General features: G+C 43.4%; 1 protein-coding gene across 1 annotated transcript in view; it reads right to left on the minus strand.

The window, feature by feature from the left end:
• LOC309560464 (cytochrome P450 2G1-like) overlaps positions 1-3,801 on the minus strand; it is a gene marked incomplete at its 3' end in the record, with an annotated part of 47,276 nt that extends 43,475 nt beyond the window's left edge. Inside the window, exon 1 of the mRNA XM_082264097.1 lies at positions 3,598-3,801. Within this exon, the coding sequence (XP_082120223.1) occupies positions 3,598-3,768 (171 nt within the window). The remainder of the gene's footprint in view (positions 1-3,597) is intronic.
• Between the last annotated feature and the right edge of the window lie 7,532 nt (positions 3,802-11,333).

The raw sequence follows: 11,333 nt of genomic DNA on the forward strand, positions 1-11,333 counted from the left end.
TTTCATCCATTTTTCATCAGTTGTTATCTGTTTTTCATCCGTTGTCATCTGTTTTTTATCCATTGTCATCCATTTTTCATCCGTTTTTCATCAGTTGTTATCTGTTTTTCATCCGTTGTCATCCGTTTTTCATCCGATCCGTTTTTTGAAGGATGAAAAATAGGGCATTCATGTGTTCAAAAAAAACGGACATTGACAGAAGCGGATGAAAACGGATGTTAACGGATGATCATCCATTTTTTCATAGAGATACATTGGTGTCCGTTTTTCATCCGTCAACGGATGGATGAAGAACGGACAAACGGACAGCATGTGTTAGAAATCTATGCTGGGTGTATTAGTACTACTGCTGTCAGTTATTTTGGGTGAGTTACTACTTATTTTATAATAATTTTTAATCAGCGCAATACCGTACCCAAAAAATATAAACCACACAATATCCTCTACCCCAATATTAGTGCACAAGTGCAAAAATTATTATTAATAATTCGTTGCCGACCGTATTAAAAAGTGCTTTCACTTCACTCCAATAAATATAAATAATGAAAATACAGCACAATCTCAACTCATCTGTGTATAACCAACATTGTTTCTACATAAAAATTACTTTTAGTATTGTGAGTCAGTCCTGGTTCACATTAGTGTGATGACAGACATCGCATGTGAATCGGAGCGCACTGCTCTGCAAATCAGATGCCATGTCTGTGCGATGCGAATTCAGCCATACACATTGTATGGCTGAATTTGCATCACATTCGGACACAACAAGCACAGAACCCTTTTTTGAGTCCACAGCAGAATCTGATCGCATGGGTGTTCACAGCTATGCAATCCGATTCTTGTCCGAACTGACAGTTCACACTGCGATAAGCAAACTGATCGGGGGGTGTCGTTAACTTTGTTTTGACACCCCCAGCGATTTGCATATGGCAGTGTGAACTGCCTGCGATTTGAATATGATGCGGGATCCCACAGTGGATTCGCTGAGTTCCTGCCTCGCATATATGTTAACCAGCACTAAGGATTGATACAAAATGACTAAATACAAAAAAAATCCAATTTAAATGAACACGCAACATATCTATTACAACATGTTCAAAGGAAAAAAGGCTTCAGTGATATTCAATCAATCCAAAAAATAAATAAACAAATGAATCCTGCCACCTCTGTGAAGAACCCAAAAAAATGCCCAAAAAAACGCTAGCGCCAAAAAAAAAAAAAAAAAAAACGCCCAGGTGTGTTGTTGCAGGCCTTTTTTGGGGGTTTTTGGAGGCAGGCAAAACATCTGAACTTGTGTATAGTGGTATATATACCCACATACTTATATGTATTTTACACTTAGACATATATAGGTGTTATAGGAGCGGAGCCATATTAGTGTAAATGATTTCATTAGCGCAAGCATATATTTCTGCTACTATCACACCTATATATGTCTAGGTGTATATATATATATATAAGTTTGTGTGTATATATACCCGTATACACAAGTTCAGATGTTTTGCCTTCCTTCAAAGAACCCAAAAAAATGTCAAAAAAACGCTAGCGCCAAAAAAAAAAACGCCCAGGTGTGTTGTTGCAGGCATTTTTTGGGGGTTTTTTGAGGCAGGCAAAACATCTGAACTTGTGTATACGGGTATATATACACACATACTTATATGTATATATACACCTAGACATATATAGGTGTGATAGTAGCAGAAATATATGCTTGCGCTAATGAAATCATTTACACTAATATGGCGCCGCTCCTATAACACCTATATATGTCTAAGTGTAAAATACATATAAGTATGTGTGTATATATACCACTATACACAAGTTCAGATGTTTTGCCTGCCTCCAAAAACCCCCCAAAAATGCCTGCAACCACACACCTGGGCGTTTTTTTATTTTGACGCTAGCGTTTTTTTGGGCATTTTCTTGGGTTCTTTGGAGGCAGGCAAAACATCTGAACTTGTGTATAGTGGTATATATACACACATACTTATATGTATATATACACCTAGACATATATAGGTGTGATAGGAGCGTAACTATATTGGTGTTAATTATTTTATTAGCGCAAGTAGTGTTTTCTGCTCCTTTCACACCTATATATGTGCAGGTGTATATATACATACATGGGTGTGTATATATACCCCCTATACACATGTTCAGATGTCATGCCTGACTCCAAACATGTGCTCAAAAAATCCCTATAGACGCCTGCAGCCAAAAAGCAAGCTGACAGGGGAGAAGCCATATTACTGCAGTGAAAGTGACTTGAGAGAAACTATCTTTTCTCTATAGCGGTCACCGTGATATGGAAGGGTTTGGTCACCCTGCCATAGCAGTCACTGTCAGTTCACCCTACACTACATTACGGTCACCCTGAAATGGAAGGGTTTGGTCACTCTGCCATAGCAGTCAGTTCACCCTACACTACATTACGGTCACCCTGACACTTCACACTTTCCCTACAGAAACTAAATTTTTGCATCTAACTAAAGTGTAAAAGAGCACCCTAACTACACTAGATATCCCTTTCCTCACACTAATAAATGCTAAATTACACTTTTAAAGTAAAATTAACAGAACTGCTTCCACTCTCTTCCATGTCCCTGTATAACAATGCTAGGAATTTGGCGGGGGCTATCTTATATACTGGGGGGCGTATTCACTAATGATTGGACTATGGACCCCCTAGTCACTCCAATCACATTCCTAGCATTCTCCTGCCCCCTCAATTGGCTTTTGCGAATGGTTCTGGTCCAATCACGGGCTTTTAAAGCCCATTTCCTGAACCATTGCAGTTTGGTCGGTTCTGGTTGCCGAATTCCAAACTTTTTCAGCAAAAAGTTCTAAATTCGGCCGAACCTCGAACACCCAATGTTCGGGTCGAACCGATGGTCGACCCGAACCCTTCGATCATCCCTAGTGAGGAATAATAAACGTAATCAGTCCAAAGGATCAACGGATAATCCTTCCACCTCTGTGTGAGATCATCAACTAAAAAATGGGTCCTCAAAAAGACTCCACCACCAGTGATTCCTAGCTGCTCACCTCCAGCTGTTCCCCATTAGGGATGGTGAAACTCTGAATGGATGGATGAATGGATGAATGTCTCTGGATGTATCAGGATCCCAGTTTTTCCTCCAGCTTTGACTCCTGTTTCACCAGTCACAGAACACTGTTCCCCATTAAGGATGATCAAACTCTGAATGGATGGATGTATCAGAATCCCAGTTTTTCCTCATATATAATGGTCCACCATAGGGAACAAAAACAATAAATCTAGTGCTCCCCGTTGAGATTGCGCTGTATTTTCATTACAGTTATAGTCCTAGAAAGGGATCCCTTCTACATACGTTGGAGCCCTGTTCTAAGTGGAGGCGCTGCCAATTATATATTCATAGTCCACTCTTCCCTTAGCGAAGGCTCTGGCTCATTTGGTTACCTTCAGGTTAGCGCCATAGCCTGTGTGAAGAGGACAACTTCATATAACCCCCCCCCCCCATAACAGGGCTACATACCTTTTATTGTGGAATAAATGCTGCTTGATACAGATAAATGTTTGTGATGGTAACATATGGTTTGTTTGCTTCTTTCACTTACCTCCTTAAAGGAGTCCATCAGTTTCCCTGGTTTAAGTTGAAGAAGATTCCCAAAGAAAGGCAGTGGGGTAGGTCCAGGAGGTAGGTTGCTTTTCTTGTACATGTGCCTCCATGGGTAAAGACACAGGATGGCAGAGACCAAGAATACCAGGAACAGAGTGAGAAGCTCCATCCTGAGTCGATGAGACTGCTGATCTGTGCAGTGAATGTCTTGTGACGGTGATGAAATAGATCCTGCATGTAATTATTTTTTTATAATTAAACTTCCCTAAAGCTATTTAGACAAAAGGATTGGTTAACATACTTAAAGTGGAAGTACAGCCTAATACCATAAATTCTCCCCTGCAATCATTAATGTGAGCGGAGTTTAGCCTTATGTGTCAAAATGAAAAAATCCCAGTTTTTCTACCTTTATTTTGCAGTTTTCAGTGCTGTCACATGACTTCAATTCCTTCTGAGCCCAAGAGCCACAAATGGGTGTGGTTACTGAAAGCCAGTGACATCACTTCCAGGGAGGGGCACTTTTCCTGTGTAGCCAGTGGGTGTGTACAGTCTGGCTGATCATAGGTTCCCGCCCAGTGTTCTCCCATCAGTAAGGATGCATTGTACATCGTAATTCAGGAGAAAATTAAGAAATAAAAAAATGACCCATCCACACAGGACACGGGGGGGGGGGGGGCACATGTACAGTATAGCTGTGCTGGAGGAGGGGCACATATACAGTATAGCTGTGCTGATGGGGGAGGGGCACATATACAGTATATCTGTGCTAGGGTGGAGGGGCACATATACAGTATAGGTCTGCTGGTGGGGGAGGGGCACATATACAGTATATCTGTGCTAGGGTGGAGGGGCACATATACAGTATAGATGTGCTAGGGTGGAGGGGCACAGTATAGCTGTTCTGGGGGGAGGGGCACATATACAGTATATCTGTGCTGGAGGAGGGGCACATATACAGTATAGCTGTGCTGGAGGGGGAGGGGCACATATACAGTATATCTGTGCTGGGAGTGGGAGAGGGGCACATATACAGTATAGCTGTGCTGGAGGGGGAGGGGCACATATACAGTATATCTGTGCTGGGAGTGGGGGAGGGGCACATATACAGTATAGCTGTGCTGGGGGAGGGGCACATATACAGTATAGCTGTGCTGGGGGGGGGAGGGACACATACACAGTAAAGCTGTGCTGGGGGGTACATATACAGTATAGCTGTGCTGGAGGGGGAGGGGCACATATACAGTATAGCTGTGCTGGGGGGGCACATATACAGTATAGCTGTGCTAGGGGGGGGGGCACATATACAGTATAGATGTGCTGGCTGGGGGGGCACATATACAGTATAGATGTGCTGGGGGGGGGGGGGGCCCACATACACAGTATAGCTGTGCTGGGCTTTGAATGAAGACTTCCGTTCCCATCTATGCGACTTTGAAAAACAGTGACTTTGAAAAGGTACCTGCACTACTTTGATGCGGCTTTGATCCAAAGAGTGTAAAGTTGAATCAAAGTCGCACTCTAAATTGCAATAGTGGAAACGTAGACTAAAGCTCAGTTTCCATTAGTGTGACTTGTCATGCAACTTTGGACACACAATCGCATGAAAAGTCACATTCCATTGATTTCAATGGCACCCGTTCCCATCTATGCGACTTTGAAAATCAGCAACCTTGAAAAGGTACCTGCACTACTTTGATGCAACTTTTGATGCGACTTTGATCCAGAGAATGTAAAGTTGGATCAAAGCTGCACTCAAATGGCACTTTTCCACTGCAAGTACCGGCTAGTACTGGCTCGGCTCTACTCGGCCCTGCTTGGCCCGGTTTGCTTTTCCACTGCTGGTACCGCATGGTATAGGGTCGGAACGGTTCGGTACGGTACGGTATAGGTTTGCTTTTCCACTAAAGTAGTACTAAAGTTAAGTGGGTGGGATAACAACGGGGTGGGTGGGATTCTCTGACCAATCAGTGGCTAGTAGTGACTGCATGCAAAGGATTGTGGGATATGGTACCAGTTTGGTACCTGTTGGAACCACAATCGAGTAGGTACTGTTTTTTCAGAGCCGTACCGTACCGTTCGGTTCCATGCAGTGGAAAAGCAAACCTATACCGTACTGTACCGAACCGTTCCGACCCTATACCATGCGGTACCGCAGTGGAAAAGCACAAAAGGGTGCCGAACTGGTACGGTTCCATGCAGTGGAAAAGCGCCAAAAGCCTCACTCCAAAGTCAAAGCCTAGTGGCTATGTTTCCACTGGTGCGATTCTTGAGTTGTGCAATTTAGAGTGCAACTTTGAGTGCAGCTTTGATCCAACTTTACACTCTCTGGATCAAAGTCGCATCAAAAGTTGCATCATAGTAGTACAGGCACCTTTTCAAAGTCGCTGATTTTCAAAGTTGCAAAGACGGGAACGGGTGCCATTAAAATCAATAGGCTGTGACTTGTCATGTGATTTAACCACTTGCCGATCAGCTGCTGCAGTTATACGGCGGCAGGTCGGCAGGTTCCCGCGAATCGTTGTACCTATACGGCAGTCCATGGAAGTGATCCTGGGGGCGCGTGCCGACTCGCCAGCAGGAAAGATAAACCATTGGGCTGGCAGACCGCGATTGCCACCGAGCACCAGCGATGGCTCCCCGTGAAGAGAGAACGGCGGTCAGCAGACCGTTGTTCTCTCGGAAATCATTGCAAAGCACCTGTGATCCTCCTATTTAGGAACACAGGTCTCTGTATTGTTTTGCAAGCCCATCCACCGCACAGTTAGAAAGCACACTCTAGACTCAAAAATGTCAGATAGGGGTCCGATCTGTCCGCTGCAATGTTGCAGTCCCACTAAAAATCGCAGATCACCACCATTACTAGTAAAAAAAAAAAAAAAAAAAATTACTTAAATCTTTCCCCTAGTTTGTAGACGCGATAACTTTTGCGCAAACCAATCAATATACACTTATTGAGATTTCTTTTACCAAAAATATGTACCAAAATACAAATTGGCCTAAAATTATGAAAAAAAATAGATTTTTAATTTTTTAATTTTTTTTTGGGAATGTTTTATATCAGAAAGTGAAAAATGTTGTTTTTTTTTTTCTCATTATTGTCGCTTTTTTTTTGTAGAGCGCAAAAATTTAAATCGCACAGGACATCAATATTATTTGGGTACAGCGTCACACAACAGCGCAATTGTCCGTTAAAGTATCGTAGTGATGAATCGCAAAAAATGGCCTGTTCATTAACCACTTTACCACCGGAGGATTTTGCTGTCTTCCGTCCAGGCCACTTTTTGCGATTCGGCACTGTGCGACTTTAACTGACAATTGCGCGATCGCGCAATGCCGTACCCAAACGAAATTTACGTCCTTATTTTCCCACAAACAGAGCTTTCTTTTGGTGGTATTTGATCACCTGTGCGATTTTTACTTTTTGCGCTATAAACAAAAAAAGAGCGTTTATTTTGAAAAAATAACAATATTTTTCACATTTTTTTATATGAAATTCCCCCCCAAAAAAATGTAAAAATCTAATTTTTTTTAAATTTTTGCCCAATTTGTTTTCTGCTACCTATGTTTAGTAAAAAAAATCGCAATAAGCGTATTTTGATTGGTTTGCGCAAAAGTTATTGCGTTTACTAACTAAGGAAAAGATTTCTGTCATTTTTGGTGTTTTTTTTTTAACGCGTAATGGCGGTGATCTGCGATTTTTTTTGCGGGACTGCGACATTGCGGCGGACAGATCGGACCCTTGACTGACATTTTTGACACTTTTGGGGGTACCAGTGACATTTCTACAGTAATCAGTGCTATATATATGCACTGTTACTGTAAAAATGACACTGGCAGGGAAGGGGTTCATTTTATTGGAGAGGGAGGGGTTAATGTATGCCTGGTGCTTACTGACGTGTGGGGGGGGAGGTGACTGAGTGACAGAAGGACAGATCGGATGTCCAGCTATGCTGAACACTCCGATCTGTCAGTCCCTGTCACTATGGAGATCCGCCTGCTGTGTTTACATACAGCGGGCGGATCTCCAGACTCGATCCCCGACGATCGGGGCAGAGCAGCGGCAATCGCCGCTGCTCCTCCGCTGGCCCGACTCCCGCTGTGAATGAACACAGCGGGAGCGAGCCTCCGGCGGCGCGCGAGCGCCGCCCACAAGGGGCGGAGTCCAGCGACGTAGGTCTACGTCGCTGGACGGGATCGCGGCACTTTGCCGCAGTAGCCTCCATGTAAGCGGAGGTAAAGTGGTTAAAGGGGAAAGGAAAATCTTCCCATCCAGAAATGGTTAATGTGTCCAAAATCGCATGACAAGTCTTAATAGTGGAAACGAAGCCTAAAACTCATTGATCGCATGTAATGAGCAATAGAAATTGATCTGTATCCTTCTAAACTTTCACAAATGTTCCTTTGTACCAAAGACCGACAACCTTTTCAGGAAATGAACTACAGCTTAGCAACTTCAGATAACAGGAAATAGCGTTGTCGGTGAAGAACAGGAAGAAGCTGTTTGTCCAGTTTAGATAAGACTTTCTAAGCTACACAAGCAGCTAGCCAGAAAATGAATAATACCAAAGATAAAGATATTTAACATACAATTAATAGGAAAAATGTCATTTTTGACTGGAGTTTCCCTTGTGAAAGAAAAGTATAGTGTTAATATATATATATAATATAAATAATTATTATTGTATTAACCTTATAACTGAACTCTAGACCAGCAACTAAATGCATTCAGCGCTAATGAAAATATATTTGCTCCCATCTTGAGTTTTTAATTTTTTGCATATTTTGTCAAACAAATTTTAATATTACACAAAAATAACCGAGGTAAATCCAAAATGCAGTTTTGTAACTATGATTTCATTTATTAACCACTTGCCGACCGCCGCAAGTACATATACTCCGGCGGTCAGCCCCTCCAAGGCAAAGCGATGTACCGGTACGTCGCTCGCCCACGAGCCTCTATGGGGCAAACGCGTGCCGCCGGGGGCGCGCTCCCGCCCCTGCTCGTTCCCTCACATCCCCGTGCGAGTGACCGGCGGCTCTGATAACCGCCTGTCACTCGTGATCTCCCGGTGGAGAGGGAGAAAGGCAGGTGGCTAATGTAAACAAAGCAGCCTGTCATTCTCCTTGGTGAAACTGCAGAGACTGTACAATCCTGCTATGTAGGATCGTATTTCTCTGTGGTTACATCACAAGATCACAAGCCACGCCCATTGACAGTTAGAATCACGCCCCTAGGGACACACTTAACCCCTTGATCTCCTAAGTGACAGGCAGTGACAGATTGCAGGGTTCAGCATAGCTGAACCCGCGATCCGTCCCTGTGTCACTCAGTCACCTCCCCCCACACATGTCAGTAAGCACCAGGCATACATTAACCCCTCCCTCTCCAATAAAATTAACCCCTTCCCTAACCAGTTTAATTTTTACAGTAACAGTGCATATTTATAGCACTGATTACTGTAGTAATGTCACTGGTACCCCCAAAAGTGTCAAAAATGTTAGTCAGGGGTCCAATCTGTCCACCGCAATGTCGCAGTCCCGCAAAAAAAAATCGCAGATCGCCGCCATTACTAGTTAAAAAAATGACATAAATCTTTCCCTTAGTTAGTAAACGCAATAGCTTTTGCGCAAACCAATCAAAATACGCTTATTGCAATTTTTTTTACCAAAAATATGTAGCAGAAAACAAATTGGCCTAAAATGTTAAAAAATTTAGATTTTTACATTTTTGGGGGGGGAATTTTATATAAAAAAATGTGAAAAATATTGTTATTTTTTCAAAATTGACGCTCTTTCTTTGTTTATAACGCAAAAAATAAAAATCGCACAGGTTATCAAATACCACCAAAAGAAAGCCCTGTTTGTGGGAAAAAAAGGACGTCAATTTAATTTGGGTACAGCGCACGACCGCGCAATTGTCTGTTAAAATCACGCAGTGCCGAATCGCAAAATAGGCCCTGGTCTTTGAGCAGCCAAATCCTCCGGGGCTTAAGTGGTTAAGGGAAAAAAAGCTATCCACACCTGCCTAGCCTATGTGAAAAAGTAATTGTCCCCTAAACCTTATACCTGGTTGTGCCACCCTTGGCAGCAATCAAGCGTTTGTGAAAACTGGTCTTTCACATCGCTGTGGGTGGACTTTGGCCCTCACTTCTTTGCAGAATTGTTTTAATTCAGCCACATTGGAGGGTTTTCCAGCATGAACGGCCTGTTTAAGGTCATCCCACAGCATCTCAATCGTATTTAAGTCGGGACTTTGACTAGGCCACTCCAAAACCATCATTTTTTTTTTTTTTGAGCCATTCAGAGGTGGACTTGCTGGTGTGTTTTGGATCAACTCTTTCACCGTTTTCGTTTGCACTCATTTTGGACTTTTTTGCACATATTGTTTGCACATTGCACTTTATATGTTATTGATGGTCTATGTTCATTAATTTGAGCACTTATTATGTTGTATTTAGTGCTGCAATATTAAAACTTGTTTGAAAATCTAAAGTGGGACAAATATGCAAAACAATTTGAAAAAATCAGGTAGTTGGCAAATATTTTTTCACAGCACTGTGTATAAGGAAGCTGCAAAAAGATTTGTATTTATGTCCATTCAGTTCTGAGATTCACACTGCCCTGCCACACAACACAGCCCTGTCTGGCAGGGCAGAAGACCTGAACTTTTTCTGTTGCAGTTAAGTAGCACTTGCAGGTATTGGCCAATCCCAGTCTGTGACAGAACAGTGAAAAGAGAATCAGCAGACTGATTGGTCCTTCTCTATGCTGTTCAGCATGCTCATTGTTAGCACATGGTAACTACAGGACAACTAACTGTCAAGCTTATCTTAAAGTATGCTATATACAAAAATTACTTTAAAGCTAATTTCTAGGCAGATTTATAAACAGGACTTTTTTTTCCCCAGCACAAACGTGGGGGAATACAGCTTTGGCACCTCCAGCACTGAATGTATGTAATGGGGGGCTGAGATGTGCCTGAAGGTCTATTGGTGCTGGCTGCTGGAGGGTCTATTGATGCTGGCTGTTGGAGGGTCTATTGGTGCTGGCTGCTGGAGGGCCTATTGATGCTGGCTGCTGGAGGGTCTATTGATGCTGGCTGCTGGAGGGTCTATTGATGCTGGATGATGGAGGGTCTATTGATGCTGGCTGCTGGAGGGTCTATTGATGCTGGCTGCTGGAGGGTCTATTGATGCTGGCTGCTGGAGGGTCTATTGATGCTGGCTGCTGGAGGGCCTATTGGTGCTGGCTGCTGGAGGGTCTATTGATGCTGGCTGCTGGAGGGCCTATTGGTGCTGGCTGCTGGAGGGTCTATTGGTGCTGGCTGCTGGAGGGCCTATTGATGCTGGCTGCTGGAGGGTTTATTGATGCTGACTGCTGGAGGGTCTATTGATGCTGGATGCTGGAGGGTCTATAGATGCTGGCTGCTGGAGGGCCTATTGGTGCTGGCTGCTGGAGGGCCTATTGGTGCTGGCTGCTGGAGGGTCCATTGGTGCTGGTTGCTGGAGGGTCTATTGATGTTGGGTGGAGGGTTTATTGTTGCTTGGGGGAAGGGGGGGTCTACTGTTGCGCGGGGGGGGGGGGGCAGTTGTTGGTCAGAGGATATATTGTTGCTGGCTGCAGGGGAAACATTTTACTATTTTTCTTGCTATCATTTACCAATGCCATACAAACTACTTGGTGGGATGGTGCTTAGAGTTGGGTAGGGGACAGAGACAAGGGAGGATTCGGAAC

The sequence above is a fragment of the Pelophylax lessonae genome (genome assembly GCF_965119305.1).
Source record: "Pelophylax lessonae genome assembly, chromosome: 7".
Lineage (NCBI taxonomy): Eukaryota > Metazoa > Chordata > Amphibia > Anura > Ranidae > Pelophylax > Pelophylax lessonae.